The sequence below is a fragment of the Calliopsis andreniformis genome, chromosome 7 (genome assembly GCF_051401765.1).
Source record: "Calliopsis andreniformis isolate RMS-2024a chromosome 7, iyCalAndr_principal, whole genome shotgun sequence".
In the NCBI taxonomy this organism is placed as follows: domain Eukaryota; kingdom Metazoa; phylum Arthropoda; class Insecta; order Hymenoptera; family Andrenidae; genus Calliopsis; species Calliopsis andreniformis.
Genome location: NC_135068.1, coordinates 5,340,904 through 5,367,553, shown reverse-complemented (window position 1 = coordinate 5,367,553; position 26,650 = coordinate 5,340,904). Strand labels below are relative to the sequence as shown.

The 26,650-nt window shown below is 34.9% G+C and overlaps 1 protein-coding gene across 3 annotated transcripts in view; it reads left to right on the top strand.

The window, feature by feature from the left end:
* LOC143181713 (neurotrimin) overlaps positions 1 to 25,410 on the top strand; it is a 242,852-nt gene extending 217,442 nt beyond the window's left edge. For all 3 annotated transcript variants that reach the window (XM_076382260.1, XM_076382261.1, XM_076382259.1), the window contains 6 exons: positions 3,021 to 3,149; positions 8,388 to 8,525; positions 9,247 to 9,396; positions 10,835 to 10,906; positions 11,199 to 11,267; positions 21,504 to 25,410. In XM_076382260.1, the coding sequence (XP_076238375.1) occupies positions 3,021 to 3,149; positions 8,388 to 8,525; positions 9,247 to 9,396; positions 10,835 to 10,906; positions 11,199 to 11,267; positions 21,504 to 21,655 (710 nt within the window). In that variant the 3' untranslated portion in view covers positions 21,656 to 25,410. The remainder of the gene's footprint in view (positions 1 to 3,020; positions 3,150 to 8,387; positions 8,526 to 9,246; positions 9,397 to 10,834; positions 10,907 to 11,198; positions 11,268 to 21,503) is intronic.
* The last annotated feature ends 1,240 nt before the right edge of the window (positions 25,411 to 26,650 follow it).

The following is a 26,650-nucleotide window of genomic DNA, read 5'->3' as shown; positions in this document are numbered from 1 at the left end:
TTTTAAATCGCGGTGATTGCTTGCAAATCATGCTGTTGCATCCCATTAAAACATAGCAGATGTGATGAAAATAAATTATGTCAAAAAATAGCAGCTTGAATTCGAAAGTAGTTAATTGGCTGCGGTGATTATGCAAAACTTCATTTTGCAGGTCCTTTTATCCTTCTGTTGTGATAAGTGAATTGCAGTCTTGTAGTTGAGTCTTCCATAATAGTACAGCAAGTCGTGTAGAATGTTATTCATGTCCCTAATTGTCACAATGTAGTAACCATTCAAGTGTCCCCTTCCCCTGTTCAACCTCTAATTGCTAGTTTCTAAAGTTATTATTTATACTACTTCTTGAATTTATTTAACTTATCTATATTTCACATCTCAACAGTATACAAAACATCAAAAAAAATTATTAAACTTAATAAACAGAAAATGCATCTAAAACGTAGTGTTTAGAATGAAATAATACAGTCACAGTCACCTGTGCTAGCTACCCTAGACCTAAAGTAACATTGAAATACCATCTCATTTTCCTAAATCTCCAAAAACCAGAAGATACCACGATCTGTTGGCAACAATGGCAATTGTTAAAAATAATAATTAACCATTTTCCCTTTATATCAAGTAACAATGGCATATTCGACCTAAAATTTCATCGAGTCGTAGCACGTTGTGGTTTCCCATTGAACCAAAAGTTTTAAAGGTCCTCGCTAAACCAGCAAGCGAGTAGTTCCAGCACAAGACCTGTGGGACTACTTGATTAAAATCCACAGAAAGCGCTAACCACCGCTAGAATCTCCCACCACTAGGCATTGTTTATGGAACAATGGATAGGTTTGGAGCTCAACACACCTTAGCTATCAGCGATTCACGCATATTTTTACGCTCCATCGTGCAATGCGACGCCAACTTCCAGCTTTCATAACCTAAGCTCGTGCGTTATTTCTTTGATCGATTTTCTTAGTCACTGTGATAAATTTCTGTAATTAAGTTGGATCAGCATAATAACTGATGAATCTGAATATTGCGAGCGTCTAACCTAGGCACTCAACTTGGAAACTCACTAGATATGTAGATATCACTAGATATGTAGTTATCACTAGATATGTAGATATCATTAGAAATGTAGATGTCTGTAAATATGTAGATATTACTGTAATGTCGCAAAATATGTAGATATCACTAAATGTGTAGATAACACTAGATATACATAAAACGTGGAAAAAAGTTAAATAATCCTTTACCACATTATCTTAAACTCTGTGGTTTCAAAAATCAGTTTTTTGAAACTGTTTTTGATGCTCCTGAACTTAGGATAGCTAGAGTTTTAATCACAAAGTTAAGGAAAGTTGGTAAATATCCTGACAAGCTTTTAAGCGGCTAAACTTATGCGACAAGAACTTCGAAATTATATTTTAACGTGTATTACTGATTATAAAATATAATATTTTCTTATTATAAACTCGTTACCGTTACTTGATTTCTTGAAATTATTCCTTATTTTGACTTTCGACAAAAACAAAAACGATTCATCGACAAACAAACTCATCATCAACAACATCAACAACAACTCATGAGCAAAATGCCACATTTTCTTTACAAACTGGTTCTTCACACCAAGTAACGAATTTATAGCGCGTATACATATAATGTAGGTACATCATTGGTGTTAAAGTAGTTAAATAATATAACAAGAAAACTTTACTCGTGGATTGCTTCGGGAATATAATCAACTCGAGAAATTCTGACACTTAACCTAAAAGTACAGCACGGTATGAACTCGGAGTAAACTATCGAACGAAAAGTACGGAATCGAACCAAACGTTTTATTCTGAATCGAACGGGGGAGCAACAAACGACTGTGATGCATTGAACCGTATCATTTGGCCCGAGGAACACCGAGCTCTTACAGCGTCCCATTACCTTTGTGTTACTATTGAAGAATTGTAGCAACGTTTACGTGATACAATGCCCTCTTAGCTTCGCCGTAGAAAAACATTGATTCGACTCTCCATCACTCTCAAGCATTCGCTAGAAACGAATCCAAGGTGGTTTGTATTTATTACATCCTCGCCTCCGCGTTTTTATCATTCCGAGGGGTTGAGGAACTCACAATAATTTCTCGCGTAAAAAACATTCGCGTCGTTACTCTGCTCCCCTATCCTTATTGGAAACTCATAGCCGAACGATCATCCGGTTTTACGTTCGTCGGAGATGGCGCTGCTGTATATTCACGCAACTGGCCGCAATGTTGTTGCCTCTGAAAATGGGCTTTATTATATTCTACGGTGTCGTGTATTTCAATTTCTTTTTTTCTCCGTCACGTAGCTTCAGTTTTTTCTCCTCGCAATTGTCCCTGGGTTTTGTGGCCCGAGCTTTATTGGGACTTATCGAGCAATACAAAATGGCGAAGTATGTACAGGTTATTCGGTTTCAACGATCCGCCAGAGGGACTCGTATCCAGGTTTACGTGCATAATTTATTACAACCGATGACCGACCGCGGCTACGAAATACGCTGGAAGTTGAAAACACGAGAATGTGGAGCGCACGGAAGTTTTGCAAGTTTGTGCGACCGGGTGGAAAATGATAAATCGTTTAACGTAATTTAATTAGACGCTGTTGCGCCGCGTGGAAATGGAGGCGGTTATTGTACGATGGAATAAATAATTACTTTTCTATGACAGATATTAATGAGCCCCGGGATATAGATATACACGAGGTGTCAAATTTCCCGCGTTGAGGCATTGTTCGCGTTATTTTATGGAAATCGGTCTGTTTACTCACCACTGAATTATAAAACATTTAACGGAAATTCCATTAAAGGAAAATTAAGTTTGAAAGAAAATTTAATTTTAAATGTCGAATGTATTTTGGGGGTTCTCAATTTTACACGAAAGTATTTCAGATTATACATATAATTAGACCATTATGTATTGCGGATTGTGATATTCATTCCTTATGAGCAACTATTTCAATAAAATATTTTTAAGGCTTATGCTTTAATGTCACAATTAATTTATGTTTCAGTGAACGTCGTGGATGGCGAAGTGCTGCACATTGTGAAGATAAGTCGACTGCACATGGGTGCATATTTGTGCATTGCCTCGAACGATGTACCTCCACGAGTTAGCCAGCGTATATCACTTCGCGTGCAATGTGAGTAGAGAAAAATGTGATTATTTACTAAAACTTAATTAACTTAAGTTCAGGGACACGCATTATTAATTAGGTCGCAGTAAGACTCTCTTGAAGTTCTCGGTTATTAATCTTCGTAAACTTTACATAGACAAATTAGGTTTCGTAATACTGAAATTTTTGATACAAAAAAATTGAAATCAATACCGCTTAAAAACTTAAAATAAAATGGTAGAGATGTCACGTGTAATTACAATTTAGGGTATAATTCATAAAAATCTCTATATGTGATTGGAACGTATTTTTTAATCTTTTTGTCAAATCGGATAAATTCGCCTCTGTGCAATATACAATGTACATATATACATAGAAATCACAGTACGACAAATGTTTTCTTCACATCAAAACGTCAAGCTATCATCAACAGTACTTACAATCTATCCCAAGCAACTACTATTTTGACCCGAATTACACATAACATCATGCACCAATTATAATCTCATTAACCAAAAAATCAGCAGAGAAGATCTCTCAAGTTTAGAGCACAGGATTCTACAGACGCCTCAAATAATAAAAAGCAAAATTACCACATGGTATTAAATATCAATCATGAACTCATTAGAAAGAAAATGCATGTTACACGGCGAGGAAAAAGGGAAGGAAAGTAGAACAGAGGCAGGAAAATAGGATGAAGATAGCCCGCGATAATTGAATAAAACCATGGGGGATGGTGAAGAGGGAAAGATAGACGCAGGGGGAAAGAGAGTAATGGGGTGCATTCCAGGCGCAGCCCAATAAAGAGTGGTTGTTCGTCCAGGCACGATGCATTAGGTCGGTTTCCAACGTTTCATTTAGCCACCGATTTACGAGCGGCCACTTGACCCAGATATGCTCGATGTACCCAGGTCCCTTCATCCCGTCTCGGCCGTCACGTCCAACCACTGGGTTCAGGGGGTGCGAAACGCGTTTCCGCTCCGTCCTTTCTGACACATTAGTCTCCGTTCCATCGCCACACGTACATACCTATATACAAGTGTTAACGATCGTCCACGAGAGCCCGGACTGGTGTTTTCGAATGGCGATCCCGCTCCGAGGTCGCAATCCACAAACCTTCATGGGAATTTTTATGGCCGTTTTTTCAGTCCCGGCTGTTCTTTCTCTTCCATTCTTCCATTCGCGAAAAATCTACCTGGATATTGAATTTCATCGTATTACACGTTTTTTCAATGGGAATTGATTCGGTCAATGGATACTGCAGTGAATGGAATCTGAATTTTTTAATCAGCCGCCATTCGCAAAAATTTATTTCTTTTAGTTTGGTGTGAGAATTGGTTGAAGTTGATCGCATTATGAATATGATTATGCGTTGAAATTAGAGTTTGAGTGAGTTTGGTGACATTTTTTGTGGTTATGTTTTTTATTCGATAGAATCTCAGGATTTGATCAAGTTAACGAGATTATAAAGTGAAAGGGAAATTTTCTTGAAGACTGCTCATGTGTGATGCTACAGCTGACATGTACAGTTAGTTTGTACATGATGATTGAGGGGAAATCGACCTTTTAAGTTTGCACGTGCGCTGACATGAATGAAATGTGCGATGAAGTTTGGAGTACCTTCTAAAAACCTCAAATTTGTGTACTTCGGTGTAGAAAATTGGTTGTATTCTGTCAAAGATGAAAGAACAATTCTAAAAGGTGAAAAAGACAATTATAAGTTTAAAATGAGAAAATGCTATAATATATAATCCTAAAAGTTTCTAATAGGTTAAGTCAAACTTTTCTTTTCAACATGTTTCGAATTCAGTAATTTATCGTTTCGTCTTATTAACATCAAAATTTTATTTATTTATCACATCCTTCCTCCAGTAAATTATATGCAATTAATTCGTTAAAAGTCACATGTATACCCATGTACGGTACAGTAAATAGTTTTTCGTTACTTTAATCTTTCATCGAGATAAATATGTATGAGACGTACATTTTGAATTTATTATGTAAAATTTATAACATTTCATTCTACCACTTGAAAAAAAAGTTTAAGGGTAATGGAGATACAAATACAATATCGATAAAGATAAAAATATACGTTTTAATGGCAATTAATTAAATTAAATGCTTATCACATTGAAGCTCATTAATTAATTCATTTCTTGTTCACTGGAGCATTAATTGCTGGTTTAAAAGGTTGAATGAATAATTCTTGTAAAAATTAACATTAGAAACCAAATTTACGATCAATATAAACCATATAGAATTAGTTCGATTACATCAAGTTGATCGGTAATAATTATTTGGGAATTATATAGGTTGATGCAATTGTTCCAATTATAAAGATTGCAAATATGCTTTTATTGGACTTTGAAGTTTATTAAATTAAAGAACATGAACTTGTTTTGTTTGATCAGTATTTTCTGATGAATTGAATTATTCTCTTTCAGTTTCACAAATTTATTTCAATTTTCATTTACAGTATAGCTGCGTCGATAGTTAATAAATCAAGTATTTTATAATTGGCAATATTGGTCAAAAAATAGATCTCGTCAGTGGAGGTCGTGATCATTAATTTTATAATGTTACTAACTAAATAATTATTATTATAAATATACAGTAATTAAAATTGTAATAATGCAATTGAGCAGGCAATAAGGGAGACTTGCTTAAATTATATCACTTAAAATATTTTACTGGTAATTATTTACTAATAAATACTTAAAAATTAATTACTACAGAAACATTACTAATACTACATTCCTGTATACTATACATACACATGTACAAGTACATTCTATATAAGTTGCAATAATCCATATGATATAGATATCACATGTACATAACCTACAAATTTAATCATGCAACAGTTTAGGAAAAATTGTCAGTTTCTTTATGAATATCCATTTAATTTTTGTAATAAATATCACATACATACATAAAATAAATGTGGAATATTCCATAAATTATCCAACTTATAAAAAGATACAAGGATGTAGGATAGAAATGTAACTAGTTATGATCAATTGAAATAAATGGGTCACAAGTTGCACTCATTCTACCTAATTTAATTAAATACCTATAGTTTCTACAAAATAAGATGTAATCTGTAAATATTTTGTTTATGTTTCTCATTGCTTCTTTATTTTACACTTTCAAAAGCCACTGACGAAATCGGCGAGGTACAATTTAAAACAATCACCACGATATAAGCAACTGTCCCTTATCTTCAATTTACTTGAATTCGCCTGCCAAATGCAGTGAACAATTTCTACCAAAGCAGAAAGCCTAGAACGTACGTAGAAATAAAGAGAAGACACCCAGGGTTCCTTTCGTAGACGATGTGCCACGAATATGACAAGATAATCTACCTAAAACGAGCAGGGGAACGAAAATATACGCAATCCTTTCTGAACTTGACAGGTTTCATTTTTCGACCTAACTTAACCAAGCACTTTTTTGCTCAATTTATTGAGTGCTTCCTTTCATCCGGGCTCTGAAAACTTCTTTTTAACACCCTGTAGAGTGGCCGAGGGATAGCATCCACTGTGATATCGTCTGAACCGTACACAGCGGTAGTAAATTGTGATTTACGTTGGTACGTAAAAGACGGAACTGTGACATGATATTGCGGCCCGGAATATCTATATCGATCGCAGGAAGCCCGGGTGTACACCATTGCTGCAGGTATAATAACTGAAAACTTCGAGAGGGGATGTTTTCGCTCTAAGAGAGTCTTGCATTCTCTAAGTCGCTCGGTGCTCCCTGGAGTTTCAGGTATATGGAAACTTTATCGAGTCAGTAGAAGGATGGGGAAAATTAAAGGGTATAAAGACGTGTCTATGGAAGGACATAAAAAGGTGAAGAGTTGAATAAAAAGAGGGTGATACTGGGGAAATTTCTTTGGAATAAAAGTATTCAAAAACGAGAATTCCTCAACCAGTTAAGAAAGTTGGAGTTGGCGGGAAATTATATACATTTATGAGCTGTGATCTAGTTATTTGAATTAGGAGAAAGAGACGTGATTATCTGGATAGAGGAAGTTTTTGGATACGCGACATCATAACGAACGAAGTTTATCAAAGCGTGTTTATATTTTTAATAACAGAAACAATTTATGAAAGTTGAAGTTGTAGAATTTTCAAGGTTTGAATTGAAGAATCAGAAGAGTAATAAAGATGATGTGTAGAAGTAAATTTTCTTTGTATTTAGAATATGGACATCGTATACCATCTTCCTTTATAAATAACATAATAATCTCTTTAATCTCAATTTTCAAGAACCTAAATTTCAAACAGTATCAAGTAAACATCAATGTTTATTTTATTCAGAGAAGATAAAGAAGTAAATCTTGATCAATAGACTAGACTAAAGACCAGAAAGCCACTAAAAGATGTAAAATTCTATTCTGGTACACTACCTTAATTTATTCAACACCTTCGTTTTATATATTCTCTACTCACAGGAACTAATTGCGCGATGAAGAAAAGCAATTGTGTTTCGGGAAGCAGTAAATAATACTTCCTGAAAGAAACCGCAAACAATGCTTGAATTACTTTGAACGTCCATCCAGTTATATTACCCTCTGCCTTTAAAATAATTAATCACGATTATAGGTAAAAGTAACTCAGGCGAGAACAATACCTTTTGTACTTTCGCGTCGCAGTAGACCTCATATTTTGCATGGACACTACTGATGAAAGAATAATCCATTTTCTGATATACGTAAATAACAGTTTGCACGAGATACTAAAAATATTTAACTATCCATAATTAATGGATCACTCTATGTATGCTTCTTAATATGTACAGATACTTAAATTGAAAATTCCCTTTAGAATTACGCAGTTGATATAGAATTTCTTGCAAAATAATTTAAAAAAAAATAACATTTAAATACTTAAATAATGCAAATAGTAATCATTTACGAATAAAGTAAAATGACTGAATGCTTAATGATAATAATAGTGATAGTAGATAGTAGTACCTAATCCAATCGTTTCTGCATAATATGCAGCAGACTTCACGTACAATTTTTCTCGTAACAAGAAAGAGTAACTATAATCGAGCTTCTAAATTTGATTGAATCGATGTGAGTTCTGATTCTCCTGGAAGCACACGAAGTTACACGGAATGCTTCTTCATGATAACAGAGAGGTACCCGTTCTCCGATAATGGAATGTTCAAATGACAGAGCGTACGCGTAATGGAGAACGTGGATAATGGAGGTTCATCGTTAATCACGTCATGTTCATCCTTTTTCGATTGCAGTTCCTCCTATGCTTTCGATACCCAACCAGCTGGAGGGAGCGTATATTGGGCAAGATGTCACGTTAGAATGCCACACCGAAGCTTATCCTGCTTCAATCAATTATTGGACGACCGAGCGTGGCGATATGATCGTCTCTGGTAATTCTAAGCCTTAGAAAGTTACATATCTCTCACAAAGTTTCACAAATATAAAAGTAATCAAAGAAAACATCAACTTCGTAGCTTTTGCATGACTAAATGGTAGATTTAGTGTTAGACACTAGGTGCCGCGTTGGCAGTACTGATCCAATTTTGAAAATTCCCTATACCCTAGGGATTTTTGTATTTTTCGTTTAACTATAGCTAATTTTCTTATTTGCAATATTTAGAATCGTAAGTGTGATTGCTTATTGAAATACTTAGTTATTAATAGACTGCGGATTTTTATGCATTTATGGAAAATTTCAATATGTGAAAAAGTATAATATCCATATAATATGCAAAAATTTATAAAACATCCAAAGTTCTATAGAATCTATGTATTATAATATTTGAAGGTTGAAATAAACTTTCAATTAGGTTCCACTTTTCTAGTTCTGTTGATAAAAATAGGAATTTGCATAAACATTCGCAGACTAGTTATTAATAAAATCTTTTCTTTTTATTTCTATTAGCCGTTGAACAGTTTCATTTATTTTCATTTTTCTATTTTGTTCAATGTTTTTGAACCAAAAAGAAATCATACATATTTTTGCAATGAAACTCAAGATTTCTTTCATTCTCCTTATTTCTTTGTTTCTTCGCTTTATGAAATTCAAATTATTTCTGAATTGCAAAGAATGTAGTTTTATTTCCCTAGGCAATTACCATTCCATTGCAGGTGACAAGTACGAGACAGTGTGCACCGACAACGGCTATAACAAATACATGATGCTGAAAATCAGGAACGTTGGACCGAAGGACTTTGGCTCGTATAAATGCGTGGCGCAAAACTCCCTAGGTGGAACAGATGGCTATATTAAGTTAGATGGTGAGTCTTTTACTTAATATCTTTCTAAATAATAAATTGTAAAGCAATGTTAAGAAATTTGGTATTAAAGATTAAAGAAAAGTAAACATTTATTATTATGCAAAATTTCTTGTATATTTTAAAATTTTGGAACTTATTAGAATGGTATACACTATATACTTTTATCTGTGTATTACTGTATTAAATTATATGTTATGGGAGACTTAGATTTAAATACTTTTTCAATGCTTTTTTTAAATTAATTTTAGAAAAGATAAAGTTAAAAAGACCACTATATTATTATATAGTGTAGTACTATAAAAATAGATATCACTAAGTTCATTAACATATTTCTATTGTAAGTCTAAAGTACGAGACGCAATACTTAATTACGTGCTCATCAAATTTCTCTTTCTTTCTACATACTCTGTATATGAACCAATAGAAAATCTCCAACGCATCTTACATGATTTACACAATTTAAAAAAGTGAAAATGCGCGTATGATTAATTTTCAAGTGTAAATTTGGTATATTATTAGGAACTAAAATTACGTGAGAAAACTGTGACATTGGGAATAATTGGGATAATCATGTCTATATTTATGCTCTGCTGAGCAGTCAATTGATTCCCGATGGACTTTTTCGCGGAGACTCTTAGCAGTCGGTTGGCATCGATCGATAGACAAACTGAGACAGGCTCTCCATCTCAATGTTGTTCCTAATTGGCGATTAAATTTACGGAGGATATATTCATCCCGAGAGAGTATACCTTTCCACCTCCCTGAACGAATAAATTGGTAGAAATTAAAAGTTTAATAAGATATATCGCTTCGCCGATTGCTGCAAGACGAGTGCCACGAAAGTTCAGCCTTGAATTTTTTAACTTCGACCGATTTGTATTCTATAAATACCTTTATCGTGTGTAGTACCTTTTGTGTAATATCTACAATATTGAATAAGTACACAGTTAGGACTTCCAAATAACTTGTAGAGTTCATACTTTAAGGCAAACTATGATTTTGAATTTAGATATTGAGTTGTTTTTAAATTGAAAATTCGATATTAGATATTTGCACATTCATATACAATGTGGTCAGATCTGGGAATTATAAAAATGGGTGTTATATACATATTGTTTCAACTTTTTTTATCCTATGACTTGAGAATTTCTAGTTTTAATTATATGTATATTCAATACAATGCCTCAGAAAAAAAGTATATATTGTAGTATATTTTAAAATAAGAAAATCTCGACCATTGTACAAAACGCGAGCTAAACTTGCTTTAACATAAACACATTGCTAGTAACATAACCTATTCTACATTTCATTCATCCCTGCAACTGTTCCAATTGGCAATGCATTTGCGTTATTTTCTGACTGATTGTCAAGCAACTGTCAATAAATCAGACCCCCACGATAGTAAGGGCTAACAAAGCTGCTCCTTCTCCATTTCCAGAGATACCAGCGCCCTCTACGACGTCCACAACTCCGCCGCCCTATCACGTGACATCATCAATGAAGAAGAACGGTGAGCCATCCCTCTTGCTGCCACTCCAGGTATTCCCCGTACTTCCACGACGTTGATTCTGATCACGCGAACGCAATCGAGGTAAATTAAGTGGCCGAAACAACGGTATCCTCGAGATCCCCGCGAACGAGCACGGAATTAGGCGGAATACCTGGCCATTAATTAGCGAACGAACCTACGCAGTCTCCCTTCTCGCAACCGCGCGAGAAAATTCGTTCTCGTCCACTCCTTAGCCACGACGTGCCCTTGGAGTGCATACCTTGTAAAATTGCTTTGATGTGATGTATTTTAGGTAGAAACGGTAACAAGAAATCACGACAACGACCTATCGACTACGAGGTCGAGGAATGGCGAGATCCAGGTCAGTAAATATCTATTTTAACCGTGCTCTCCGCGTGCCTCAGCCATTTCCCACGACGATACACTCAGCTGACTGCCTCTTACACGGTCGCCGGTTCATTCGAGTAATTAGCATAATTAAAACCTCGTCAACGGTGGCGCAGGTCTGGGGTGTAGAGATTCGCTCGGTAGATCCTGTAAATTGCCCATGCTCGGTGATCCCTTTTAGCTGCGAACAAATCACTCCGCGTTACCTAGTCCACTTTAATCGACTGAAATGGTTGTCAGTGTTACACACTCGCCGCCACTGCTGATTCCATTGGGAATCGCACTTATGTACTGTTCGCTCGCCACACGATTTAGATCCGTTTTTTATGTCCTCGCTTTCTATGGTTGATTCTCGGATTGAAGCGATTAACGGTGATCGATTATTGATTCGGGATACCTCTACGCAGGTATTAGGGGGAATTAGGGGAGATATTGGGTTGTTTGACTTTTATTTATTGGCGGATATGGCACTCTGTTTTGTTCATTTGATATTAATGTTTGAGGGTTGGTTACAGCGTTCTCTCAATACACATATAACTTCACTGGTACACTAATACTTCTTTGGAACTATTTTTTAGTTTTATTTGGTCCTTGCCTTTAAGAAGGTGAATTTGAATACAGTAAATTCTCGTTATATGTTCAACTGATTATATTCGTTCCATATTCATCGTTATGTTCACCACTTGAGGGGTGAATAGATTTTCCCTATAACAGCACTCTACTCAACAATTGGCTCGAGTTAAAGGAGGGTGAAAATTGCTTGCTCTATACATGATATATGTTTCTGATTAGTTCCAAACGATAAACATATAGCGAAAATATATTATAGCTAGTGGAATAGCTAATAAATTCCTGATTCTCTGAGCTTATAGCGAGACAATAATTTATGGGGAGACATCAATTGGTAATAGATTTTAGGATCATGTTCTCTAACATAAAATGATTTGTTGCCACACTCTATAAGTGATATAGGGTATACCAATTTTATGATCAGTTAATGAGTATTTCATGCGATTTTATTGATATATTAATCATATTATTACTTTAACTGCTACGTACGTCATTAATAACAAGCATCACAAATTTATAATTTTCTCTTAAAATTCATAGAATATGCAATTATCATAATCTAACAATTATCACGTATATTCATATCTCTTAAAATATGTGTAAAAATGAACTAATAATCTTAAGAAGTAGAGAGTAAAAGTAAAAATAGCTTAAACTGAATTAATAGCCCAAGTTAAGGCGCGAAACATAAATTCAAATTGGAATGAATTAAATTAAACAGAAATACCAAGGTTGACGTCAATCTTCAGTCGGTTTTAAGTTGCATAGAGTTGTAACTGTACAAGTGGAATGCTCGCTGGAAGTCGCTAATGAGTTCGGATCAATCAAAAGACGAAATTTTCTTGTCGGTCGAATTTAAACTTCGCCCTCAAACCTGAGTAATCTGGAAGTCACTTGCATACGGTTCAAAGGTACTTACTTATTTCAGTAAAATATTTGCTAAACGACTGGAGGAGAACAAGTAGCAGCATCATCATTTCATAGCTAATTTGAACAAAAATGTTGAAAACAACATCAAAATCGAAACGTGATTTAAATGAATATTAATTTATTCATTTTTCAATGATGCACGGACATTTCACGTCGAATTTATCTCGTCACCTTTTCTGAACTTTCATCGTTATTTTATCAGAGCTTATATGAGGCAATAAAATCAGAATTAAACGATAATGTGTTATTGCATGGCGCTAAAAATAAAATTAAATCTGTTTCTGTGACAGTTTAATGGATGAAACGTGAAATTCTATATAGCCTTGGTATTTATTTAAATTGTTGACATTCATGGAAGTGAAACCGTACTTAATTGTAATGCGTCCCTAATGAATTCAGTCCGATTAATCGGAAAGGTGAGACGCGCGTAGAATGTTCCATTTCAAGTGGAGTTCTTTAGACAGAAGCCGGATTTCCCCTCAGTTTTATTTCTTTACAGTTGTCGGTCTGATTTCAGCTGGTTCCTTCTAAAGTATCGCGTAGCTTATGAATATTAAACATTATAATATCTTATGAATACGCATGAGAAGAACAGTCCAACGAGTTTAACTACCGTTGAATTTCGAATATCGATTAAAAGTTTAAACACTCCGTGGGGGAATAACGCGTCAATGTAAAATTACGCGTGAACGGGGCAATATTAAAAGGAGAAACTCTCCTTTCACATCCTAAAGTAATTACGATGACAACATTAGAATAACAGTGGAAAATCTAATTGAAAATTTTCAGTAGCTGCATTTTAATTTTAGTAATTTCGATACTTATCATTAGTAACAAATTTTTTAAAAAATTCTTTCTTTTACCTATATATGTTTCACAAGAAAAATTATACATATATAGGAATTGTCTGATATGTACATAAATATGGCGCTGCTTCTATTGCGATTCACCATATTGAATTCTAATAGTAATAATATTCTTTTATCATTCGGGTTAAGTTAGTCAGAAAATTTTCTAGTTTTCATCCATTTCTTATTGTTAAAACTTGGGTATTGTTAGTCAGAAATTAAAGTTAGTTAAAAGTTAAATTTATAATCATCAATAGAATTAGAGAATTAGTTGAACTTATATGTACCTTTATGGTACCTTTATCGTACCTTTGCGGTACCATAATGGAACCTTAATAGAGCGTGAATGGAGTTTTTCGACATTTTATACATGTTTGCATTTCACCTAACTGTATAAAAATAAAAAATCATAGTCTAATTATCATTTTCCACAATATTCAATTATCTATTTTCTTTTTAATTGAATTGTATAGTATTTTTTATTTGTAAACTCGTTGCTACATTAATTTTCTCTCAAGAACGTTCCTCCTATTCTCTACATGCTCGTATTTTATTTCAATTAACAAGTGTATAACAAATACTATTACAGTACGTAATAATTTATAATCTTCAGCAGAAAAGTTTTCAAATATTTTCCGATTAATATACATAAAAAAAGATGTTAAAAGAATTCCAGCGTGCCAATACCATAACGTAGAGCCTCGATACTTGCACTCATTCTGAACCCCATACTTCCGCAACAATCGAGGGCGCCACTGACAGCAGTGGCATTTAACAAGCATTTACCAGGAACGCTCGTCGAAATGGCTTTTAATTAAACGTGGAGAACACGCCCGCCTCCCCATTAACGCAGCTAGCAAGAAATATCATGGCCGAAATTCGATTCGTTTATTCAAGGGGGTTTATTCCGTTCGCCATTGTGTCAGAAGTTTCGCGATATCCTCTGCATTGCACAGGGCCGCCGATAAAACGTCACGTCGGAGGGCTCTTTCGTTTCGCATGCCAATAAATCGGCAGCAACTGGCACGGCAGTCACACTTCTCTAACTCAGTTTCAATGACTTCGCAGAAAGATTTCCAGGAGCGACGAAGCGGCTCCCTTTTCCCGAAGTTTACTTTCAATTAATGAAAAACGAGTTTCGTTGACCTGCGGCCGTCGGCGACCGCCCTCGGCCGCGGCGCCGGAACGAAAACGGAATACCACTCGCCTCCCCGTCGCCAGCCCCAGTGCCATCACCTCTCTCGTTCGCCCCGACGTTTTCTTCGCCCCTTTCATCCAGCGGAACGATCGACTTTCACGTCGAACGTATAATAAGGCGAAGTTCGCGTCCCAGCGATGAATTGATTCTTAGAGCGTGCACACGCTCTCGGTCTGTATTGGTTTTCAGAATTTGATCGGAACGATAACTAGTTCCTCATGGCGGGGGAGTGAATTAGTCGAGGGGATGGATTCAATATCGTTTATACAGTTTGAATTACTGTGATTTTTCTTGGGTCGCGTGCGCCGTCGGTGATTTGAATGAGATTGATTGGAGGGAAACTAATTGTTGCGGGATAGATTAATGACTCTATGGGGATGGTAGATGGCTGTCGTTTTATTCTTCAATTTTTTGGGTCGTAGGATTTTAAAACAAGAGTGTTTTAGTTAGATAGAAATTTTATTTCAAAAAAGAAAAAAGAAAATGGTAGGATATATTATACTTCAAGGTGAAATGAAGGATGTCCTACAGTGAATACATATACAGGGGATTTTCAAACATGTGGGACACTTCTGGAGGTTAGGTTGTAGAAAAAGGAATTCTAAAAAAAAAGTTCTAGAAAAAGATTCTAGAAAAAAATTCCTGTGCACCTGTGCAGAGAGATGCATAGTTTTTTAATTATACGCTATTTTATATAGCGTAAAACGCTAGACTAAATAAAACTTGTGTGGTGCCGTCTTTACAGAAGCTTTTTTAGACTAAAAAATTCGAAATTCGTAAGTAAATTATTAATTCATATCTGAAGTTTGATATTTGCTAGTTACACATTATATACATAATTCTTTTTACTCATGAAAATAAATTTAGTTAAAGAGAATTGCACATAACGATTCAACAAATTAAGGTATCAAAATAATCGTCCTATAATATTCCATCATATAATAATTCGCTTTGTATTTATTTAATTAGTTTAATTAATGCTACTGTAGATTGGCACTGTATGAATTCAGCAAAATAGGTGCACAGTTATTTGAATTAAGTAAGTAACTGATTGTGGTAATTATTAAATGATTATACACGATCATTAGCAATAATAGTAATTATATATGTGTTATCATTATTACAAAACTCGTTTCTGCTAATTAAGGTTTAATAACGTTATAATCTCTAATTAAATAATGAAATATTGCGTACACTATTAATTTAAGTTATTTAAACTCATAATATTTTATAGTAATCATTATTACCTCGAGATTAATATTATTTTGTAGTCTACATTTTAACATAAATGCTTAAAATGTTATAACGACTAAGTAATTTGTTGCACTTTTTAATAAATTATGAAATGTAATATTTAAACACTAGAAAATAACATAAACATAATTCTTTGAGGAATTAATATTCCCCATGCACTCTCACACGGAACTAAAGAATTCCCCCAAACAAGCTAGTACTGCCAACATAACAAACAAAATCCAGAACGAAGGTTATGTTACGCATATTACAGGAAGCAATATCATTGTCCAACTTTCTTTTCAATATCTGAAAGTTCTGTTTTTCATAATTTCACCTTATCCCATGGCAGCTACCTTTCAATTCTCAAGACTTCCCTGCGACAGCAAGATACAAGGAAAACTGTACGGTCGAAAGGTGGTAAAGACGTTGTTAAGATGGCGGGGAACGGTTCGTCTGACGCTGTTCATGCAGAAAGTCACGTACCGTGGATTTTATTCGTAGGTGGGAATAACTTTTTTCCGACTGGACGTGCGATTTCGACGTCCCTTTCTGGCGGGTGAGCCAAAGCGGAACGGAAAACTACTCCAGGAAAACGTCGTGCATTCACGACAACTGTTCCCCGATCAGTCCTGTAATAAGAAAAGTTCGTTGTTTTTTGCTTCTTACGTGTGTTCTAACCTCCCCTAATACGAGCAAAAAGGCATTTTCGTTAAACACTCGTTCTCGCTAGAACGTTAGCTGCTCTCAACTTCTTTGCCAGGCTTATTACCTTTTGAATACCGTGATGTAAATGTACTATATTGCTCTGAAATGAGAATTTTCCTCAAGATTTTATTACTTTAGGTTGCCTTGAACTTGCACTCGTATGGTTTTGAGAATCTATTTCAAAGAGTTTTAAGGAAGTGGAGTTTTTTTATTGAAAATTTAGACATACAAAACTAATAATATGTATGTCTAAATTTTCAATAAAAAAACTCCACTTCCTTAAAACTCTTTGAAATAGATTCTCAAAACCATACGAGTGCTGTCGCAGGGAAGTCAATTTTTATATATATATATGTATGTAGTAGCATCAAAGTGTAGAAGTTATGTCAAGATTAAGTAAAGGTTAGATGAAGGTTATGTAGGGTTGTGTTAATGTTATTTCGAATCAAAACTAAGATTTTTCATGATCATCTGAAACACTATAATATAAATTAATATCTGATTATGTCAGCAGCGTTATATTTAATATTACAATAAAACTAAATAAAGTCTAAATCTTTTGTTTCAATAAAAATAACAAAATAGGATATTCTGAGATATTAATTTCATTAATTCGTGTAATATAAATTCTCCTATATTATACAAACAACAATTAAATTATATTTAAAGTAGTATAATATACGGGGTGTTGCAAACGAAAAATTATAAGACACTTTGTATAACAGTTATACTATTTATAAACTATAATAATTCCAAATACCAATTTATCGTGCATAAAAGCACTAAAATTTTTCTTCTTATCATTTAGCAAATAGCAGTATATCTACCACTCCAGATTTACGATTCCAATTTTTCATTCAACCCACAGCGGTAGTGAATCGTAGAGATGACATTCATTTTACAAGCATTTTTGGACGACGTTTCATTTCACTTGAAATTGTAGATGTTCAGCGGAGATAAGATATCGTGTTCGCGTGTATGCACATTGAACCGCTCCATTTCGATTCGAATGATATTGGGTTACGTTGGAATCCCAGGGTTAACAGGGTAAACATACGTATCGACTTCTTCCTCCGTTGATATTCATGTATTCATAGCTGTCAACATTACGAGGCTAGTATTAGCGCTACAGGTGGTACTGTTGATTTAACTAGGATCGATTCGAAAAACTTAGGGACAACTGGCCATCCAATCGGAATCCGGAATTGAATCGATATGGCTAGTGGAAGGAATCAAGGAATTGGCAATATGTACATGTTCATCCTCGAATGCATCTGATTGCAGTTTGCTTCTAAGACACACGATGGAGTAATTTTATAATTGTTTGAACTGTTTTAAATTATCAAGTTAACTTCTTTAGGCCCTGTCTCTTATATTTTTCTATGAAAAATTATTAATGAGTGATAAAATTGATCGTAAATATTATTAATAAGTGTTATAACTAGAACCCTGATTGTTATGGAAAAATGGAGTCGAAACAAGTGCAAGTATCAAGGTTTTATTATACACTTTGCAAGTTTTATATCTTTTTTTAAAGAGTGGTGTATTAACTTTTATTTCTCAAATAGGACAGATAAACTATCTAATAATTAAGAAAATGTTAGTCATTGAAAAGTGTGACAAATACACACGAAATTGAGAAGTAAATTAAATTTTCAAATAGCGAATGAATTTTTTTATTAAAGAATTCGAAAAAATATTTTTAACCTGATATTTTAAATATTTCATACTACAATTTCTTCAGTAAAACATTACGGAATTTTAAGTGAATTCTTTTCATGAAAGTGAAGCTCTATGAACCCCGTCACATTAAAAGACAAAAGCTATTTTAATCTTATAGTATCAAATTTAAACTATCACTTTGTTTTAAAATGATTAATCAATCGAAGAATTCCTGAAACTTCTCTCACATTAGCCTGTGACGAATTAAATAAACTGAATTATAGTTGCCAATGAAATGAAGATAAAAATAACGTACTCTAATGCTTTCTATAGAGACGTTTATAATTTTAAAAGTGAAACAATAAAAATGGCTTTCCAACTAAAACTTGCTTTTCATTGTAAGCTCTTTTTAACATATACAATTTTCGCGTTATTTTCGCCTAAAACGTTTTTATAAAAACCTCTTTGTGACTCAGAATAGAATCAAAGGGAGGAAACTTTAGACAGTAATTTCACTCCTGAAGCTTCAATTACTGCAGCTTAAAAGAATACCTGTCCCTCATTTTCAGCTTCTTAAGAAACTTGCATCAGGCGAATATCTCTAGTTAGAAACTATACAGCACAATTTCTCCTCTTTCCCTCAATCGAATGCATTTTGACTTCATCGATCGAATTTTGAAACTTTGAAACCAGCAAGACTTATAACTCTGAAACTTTCGGCCTGAACTCTTTAAATTTCTCGAGCTTACTTTGTGACCGAACTACTCGAACTCTAACGAAGTCTCGAACTTTTAGCTGGTCGAACTCGACAAACTTATTTTCAATTTTATTTTTTCTTCTATCATTAGAAAATATCAATATTTATTAGAATACTTAAAATATTAACAGGATATGTAAGCTATTACATAATATATTATATTAGTCTGTTTAAGGATTCATTTTAACCAATGAGACATAGCATTTCTATTCTTGTTCGTGTCGCTCCGAAGGCGAAATTCTGAGATTAAAATATCAATATTATAAGTATACACTTTGAGAGATTTAGCAGTAAAAGTATGTAATTACATTTAACACAGTGTCATGCTTCAAATTCTGGAAATAATCGAGAAAAATGGAGCATTCGTATTGCTCCGGAATGAGCAGTCGAACAACTTCGTAAGTTTCTGTTCGTGTCGCTTCAAAAGGCAAAATTCTTGAATTAAAAACTTATTGTTATATCTAAGACCTCTTTTTACCTTAATAATTTGTGTTCTATTTTATAAAAATGTTTTTTTAACATTAAAATATTTAATATCACTGCAAACCTTTCGAATGCTCTGTCATAATATTTGAGTAATTAATGAACTTTATTGTTATACGTATTTGTTATCTTGAGCATACACTGTGCTTGTTCCGCGTTAGCTGTTTAAACTCGGACTAACGAGATGGCGAATCGTTTTGCACATTTATTTTCCGCAAAACTCGTATTACGCGGGCATTGTTCGACCAAAGTCCTTTCAGAATGGTACTCAACCTGTTCGCACAATTACCATCCAAACTTTCGATTATCCAAGTGTTGTATTATTATTCAAACGGTCTATTATTCGAATAACATATTCCTATGCAGGCTTTGTTGTACTCTCATTTCTGCGACCCAAAACCTCGGCCCCAATGGCGTGAGAGAATTCAAAATTAATTCTATATATAGGACAATTTAATGTGAACGAGGAAACGAGAAACATGCGGCGATTATGGAAATGAACAAAATTGTTCCGTTTAAAAGGTAAATGCTCGGGATTGTACAGTGAAGCTAAATTTAACACTTCGTGAACAATAGTTTAGAAAGTGTGAGGGTAAAAACTGTTATGTAATGTTAAGGAGGTTTTGTTTATTAACTGAATTTCAATTTCAGATGTCCGTGTTAAAATAGACCTACCATGCCAATTTCCTGAATTAAAAGAATCATTTCGATTATTAAAAGCTGATTACAGAAAATATGCCTTATGTTAAATCTACCATTTAAAATTGGGGCTCGAATGCATACAGGATGTGTTACAATAAGTGATCCTGTTCGAAAGGAAATTTTAAATTGCTATACTAAGTTTTGTATGTTATATTAAGGATTTTGCAAAGCAGTTAAGAAATTAAATAATATTGACTAAATAAGAATTAAAAATCTCTTTTTAAACTTGGCGTCATAAACTCCAGCGTTTATTTTTGTATAGTTCATAATTCATAACCTAGAATCATTTTGTTAAAGCAATTGAAGCTATGAAATACTCGAATTAATCGAATTGTACAATTGTGTATGTCAGTTAACAATTTAATTATAATACTAGACAAACTAAAAACCTGAATAACATTTTATGAATTATAATTTGAAATATCGTTTTCAAATCTGGCACCATATTGCATTGGCTCATATAACCTAAGTAGTATGTAACATCTTATTATTATTATTACTTCCAGTCACTGGCACCATGTAGACAAACGCATTGCATCATTAAATATGATTTTATTCCAGATATTTTCATAAAAAACAGTTCTTCCTTACACCTAACCAACAATATTCTTTCAACAATAAACGCTTCACAATTGAATTAAAATTTTCTTTACTAATTAATCTAAAACAGTAAATATCAATAAATCGTATCATCTTTTTTTCTACATTTAATTCTCTACAACAAATAATCTGTCCACTTCTATTAAAATTGGAAAGACTTGCTTCAATTCCTTCTTTAGCTATATCTATTCACCATGTTGAGATTTATTGCTTCCCTGATAACGAATGTTACATCTTTAGTAATTATATTTGAATTAGTACATGAGTAATATGTGACACGCGCCAGTAAAGAGATTAAATTAAGTAAGCAATCGATCTCACGAAAAACAGCTGAAAAGCTATCCGTATCCGATGAATCTAAACACAGTAATCCATCACGACTGCCACATAATCGATCGAACGAATCACTTCCACAAAACGCCTTAAAAGAATCGGCTAATCGTCTCAGACGTCCCATTGGAAGTAAATCGGATAACGCCCAACAGCGGTCGAAGCACAACCAGATGTCTCTGCTTGCAGATTACGACAGGGATTACGGTTCCCCATCGATGAGGCCGCCAAGCGAGCTTCCGGTAGATGCCCTGAGCCCAGCTGTATCCCATCGGGCTCAGCTCGTTCTTCATCTCTTTGTGAGTCTGCTGTCGCTGCTGCTTCCAGCCATCCGAAGGTGATTCTCACGTCGCGGGAACGGGGCTTCCAGTTCTAGTGTTTATTGGACAGTGATCAGACCAGAGGAGGGCTGCCAGTTTCCGGTTCGCCGCCTCCGTCTGGATGGGCGAGTGCGACGAGACAAGACGCGCTTGAAATTATTTTCATACTAAAAGTAGACGTATAGAGAGAAAGAGAGTAAAAGGAAGCGTGCGAAAACGAGAGAGAAAGCGAAGAGAGAGAGAGAGAGAGAGAGAGAGAGAGAGAGAGAGAGAGAGAGAGAGAGAGAGAGAGAGCAAAGAGAATAATATATATACAAAGATATATATATATACATACATATATATAAATACAAATATAATATGTTACGTAAGTATGGAGGAATCCTTAGGCTTATGGGTCGAGAAAAGACTTGAACCGTCTCCCCACGACCCGTGCATCAAATACATGACAGAAACGGAGAAACTGTGACAACTGAACGCGAAGAGGGTGTATCTTGCGCACGCCTGTTCGAATGTTCCGCCAAAAAATGTTTTATAATCAAAAGCGCCTAGATAAGTCCAGGGTAGTTCCAGTTGCGCGAGTGTTGAGGACAAGTTGTGCCCGGTCGGGGACAAGCAGCGTGTCAGGATTTCTTCGTTTCTAGTCGCACGTGTACATATATAGCATCGATTTCCGTGACTACCTGGAACATCTAGTTGGGGGTTCCCGTCCCTCTCGTCGCGCGGCTCGTTCCACGTCGGTGTCTCGCGTTCCCGCCGACGGAACCGCGACGTGCGTCCTAGCGGCGTTGCACGACGGCGCAGTACGTGAATCCTCGGCCCCACCAAAGCCATTATTTTTCGCCAAGTTTTTGCGTACTGGTCGTCCCCAAGGTACGACGATCTCACACATGCGTTATTCGAATACGAGCACATAGAACGGAGACTTTTGGGCAGTGTTGCCATGTGCTGGGACAAAATGTCTTGCGGTAACGCCACAGAGTAGAAGAGTGGTGGTGCCGCGGGGTATTCGACTGCACTGCTGGCGCCACCTCCATTTTCTACTCTGTGACGTCACTGGAGGACATTTTGTCCCGGCAACTGGCATACTACCTGCAGGGTGATCGCTCGTTCGCCACCTGGGCACAGTGCGGAGCGACATAATCTCGGTACCATGTAATGCATATACGTACGTACGCATGAAGGAAAGGTTTAAACGAGAAAACATAAATATACATATAACGCATATAACCGAATCGTAGTTTCGTTGGGGTACGAGCTCTGATGTTTCGTCATTAGCTGTCCGATTGACAAACGCGTGCATGCACTAACACGGAGGCTAGTCATACCATACGTAATATACACGAAACCGCGACTATTCGGCATGTTTAACGGGCATACTTGAGAGTTCCCGAGGATAGAGGAAGACGACGTCAGGCGTTGTCGCGTGGCCTCGAATCATCGACGACGGTGTTTCTTCGAGCAGAGAGCTTCATCGTTTCAGTTCGATTTGTGTACGCAAGGTGAACCGGATGTTGTACAACATATTACCAGGGCTGGGACTATTCGATGAACTCGGTTTATGCGCGAATTCTCGTATTTGAATATTTAATATTTAAATACTGGAGAATCGTTAATCCTGGAAATATTATATAGGTTAATGAAAAGCTAGTCGCAGGAATTAGAACGAGGAATAGGGGAGATCAAAGAAAGTATTTTTGGGTAATTCAGTGTGAGTTGAAAGAGGATAATTATAGGTCGACCATGCACACTTGGCAGGTCTAACTATTCTTACTCTGGCTAGGTGGAACTTAAAGAGGAGTATCGTAGTGGCGAGTTATTGGTCGATCCTAGTAGTTAGATGATTTGGTAATCAAAATGATTTCATCAGTTGGTCATCAAGTTTATTGAGATATGGAAGTCACTTTTGGGCTCGGAATTTTAAAAATTCTAGATTTATTTAAAATTTTATGATCAACCAGGAATTTAATTGGTAAAAATAAAAGTCTGTTAATTTACTAGTTTTTTGTAACGCCATATTACTTTGATGTCACATACCAATATATCGATCATATTTTATTTTCAGGCCGCTAGGTGGCGTTCTCATATCGCTTTTGTGAACTTAATTATGCACACCTATATATCAAAGCTTTCTTTTTTAAATAAAAAGTTTCAAATTTTTTAATTGATTGTTAATACATATCTTTATTAATATATTTACTAATTCCATATTACATAATCTTTTTTTTTCTTATTAAAAAGGTTTATAGAGATTATAAATGGTTAAGAAGGTTTTTAGACTATTGATTAGATCTTCCTGATTAAACAGACATCAAATACCATTCCTATCAGTTTATTTTAAATTATGCTTATAAATTCAAAACAATGTAAAGACAGCCATGTTTCAATTTATTTTTTAATACGTAAATATTAAAAATATAAGTTTGGTTGCTTTGTCCAATTTTTTAACAAAAAAGTTTGATCACAATTTTCAGAGAATTTCTGAAAGTGGGATTCGTGAAGAGTAGGAGGCATGAATGGCATGACTTTACAGTCTCAAAAAGTTCTAGAGTAAATGTGTGATTAACATTTAGCTAATTCCAAATGACGAGAATAATCACAAATGACTCGAATAGTCCCAGGTCTGCCCACTACACATCAACGACAATATTTTAGCTTTAACAAGGTTGGAAGTATATTTAACCGTAGACTATATGCTTCACAATGGATTTACCAAGGAATTTAACTGAGATACACGGTTAGGTAGAAACAACACTAATTGATGTCACTTTTTGAGAAGTCTTTTTTTGGTATATAAATACTGTACGCTATATTCCCTTAATTCACGTAGTTTGATACGATCACAGCTAATCACCGAAAGAATATACTAATGAAAAATAGACTCTGGACAATACATCACAGTAACCTTCCTAAAGTGTTTCTAAGTCCGTTTCGCATTTTTTACTAAAAAATCTAGAATCACGTGTTCCCACGAAGTTCTCATTAATATTGCAAAACAAAAATATTTCCTCTCATATCATTTACTGTGAATATTTCTTACTCACTCTCTAAAGAACTTTTTATAATAACCATTTTACATATTCTTACCGAAGTTTACAAACTTTTGTAACTTTTCTGCAATCTTCTCGTGCCAGTGGTCACGATCTCTGACATTCGTTGCTTGCACATATCAAAACGGAAAATAGGGGAAAAAATAATTGAGTGTTGATTTAACGTCGAACCGTAGTGTGCAAGACAAGCCAGGTGATTTCAAGCTTCCACTTGATAGTGTACTCTTTCGAAAAAAGCTTCATGCTCCATTTCTGGTGCACATAGAGATCCTCGTGGACTGTCTGTGATGGATCCAAGCGTGAAACGCGTCTTTGCCGATTAATTCTGTAAATATTGTAGATACGTTGTGCTGTGATCAATCGGGATCGTCGTCCTCAACGGTGATGATTCGAGGCTGCTATTGTTAAAAGCGAGCGCAGACATAGAGCGTTGTGTACAGCGTATGCACACTAACTGTTTTTCGAGAACGATATACGGCGATGATCGAGGATATATCGTTGAATAGAGAATAAATCGAAGCTGCAGCGATCATAGATATGTCGTATTAAAGATTATTATGATAATGTTATTAATGTATCGTGCCCGACGGTTTCACCACGCCCAGAAATTTTTACGATGCCCACTGGGACACTTCGAACGGTTGGCGATCAGAGAATTAGATTATAGCTGGTGAAATTGTCGGTCTAAATATCTTAATAAATCGAATTCATGACTGCCATTATAAACGACTACTTTGTCACTTTCCTTGCCTTGTTTGTTTTTATTTATTTGTGTTATTCATTTTTATTACTTATTTGTCTTCTTCATCTTTTATTTTGAAGCTGTTGAGAAGTTTTGCTGGGCGCGGTGGATGCAGAGTTTTAGAAACAGAAAAGGTGCAGGAGTGTTCGAGAAAGAGTGACCAGTTTGAAGAGCTGATAATGGTAAGTACTAATTGTAATATTTGTTATTACTAATAGGAAGACTTATTCATATATTAGCTTGAATTGAAATAATTTCCGTATTAATAAGGTTACCTCCTAAGTAGAAACGAATTTGCAGTGTTCAAAGCATATTTTTATAATTCAGAATTCAAAATTTTATTCAGTCTTCTTATATAACTAAAACAACTCAATTCTTATAATAAAATTTTTGAAACTTTGAAAATCAATTCTACATGATAAAATAAGACAAACATCAAGAATGATGAAATTGCATTTGAGGCTTTTTTTCTGAGTTATAAAGCATTCAAGTTATGCATGAAATTGGGTCTGACGCGGGGACTTGTACTACTGCCGCCGCTTCACGGATCTCGCGCTGGGACTTACTACTGCCGACTCGCGTTAGCTGATCAGACCCAGCGCAGCGATAGTAAAAGTACCTACTTCTAATTATCCATAACTTAAAAACGGAGCCTCAAACAGAATTTCGTCTTTCTTGATTTTCGTTTTATTTTGGCATGTAAAATCATTCCTTATCATTTTTTATATACATGTATACTGTAGAGCACCATGTACGTCAGAGTATTACATATAGTTTTAAATATTATTTTGCAGAATTAGTAAAAACTTTTTTCATTACTTTGTGTCTAAAATTTATCTTTCAAAAATGTCCCCTATATTTAGAAACACCCTATATAAGATAATTCAATGTTATATATTAATTCTACAGTAGTTATGAAGCTTTAAAAACGCAGGTTTCATGCGCTTGTTCACGAGTAAAACATCACACAACGGCCACTCGGAATAATAAATTTCACTCGCTCGACATGTAATATAACTTGTTCATCATGTTTAAATTTAAGCGGCAATTAATAATATCTGTCGCAATATTCTCGTAAATATGCAATCTGCATTTTTAAAATTCTTACGACTGGAAAATTCTCAAATCACTTTGCGTATATACAACATGTAACGTATCTGCGTGATTACAAATCGTTCCTTTTCAACATTAACACATTCATAAATAACAATTTAATCAGTACTT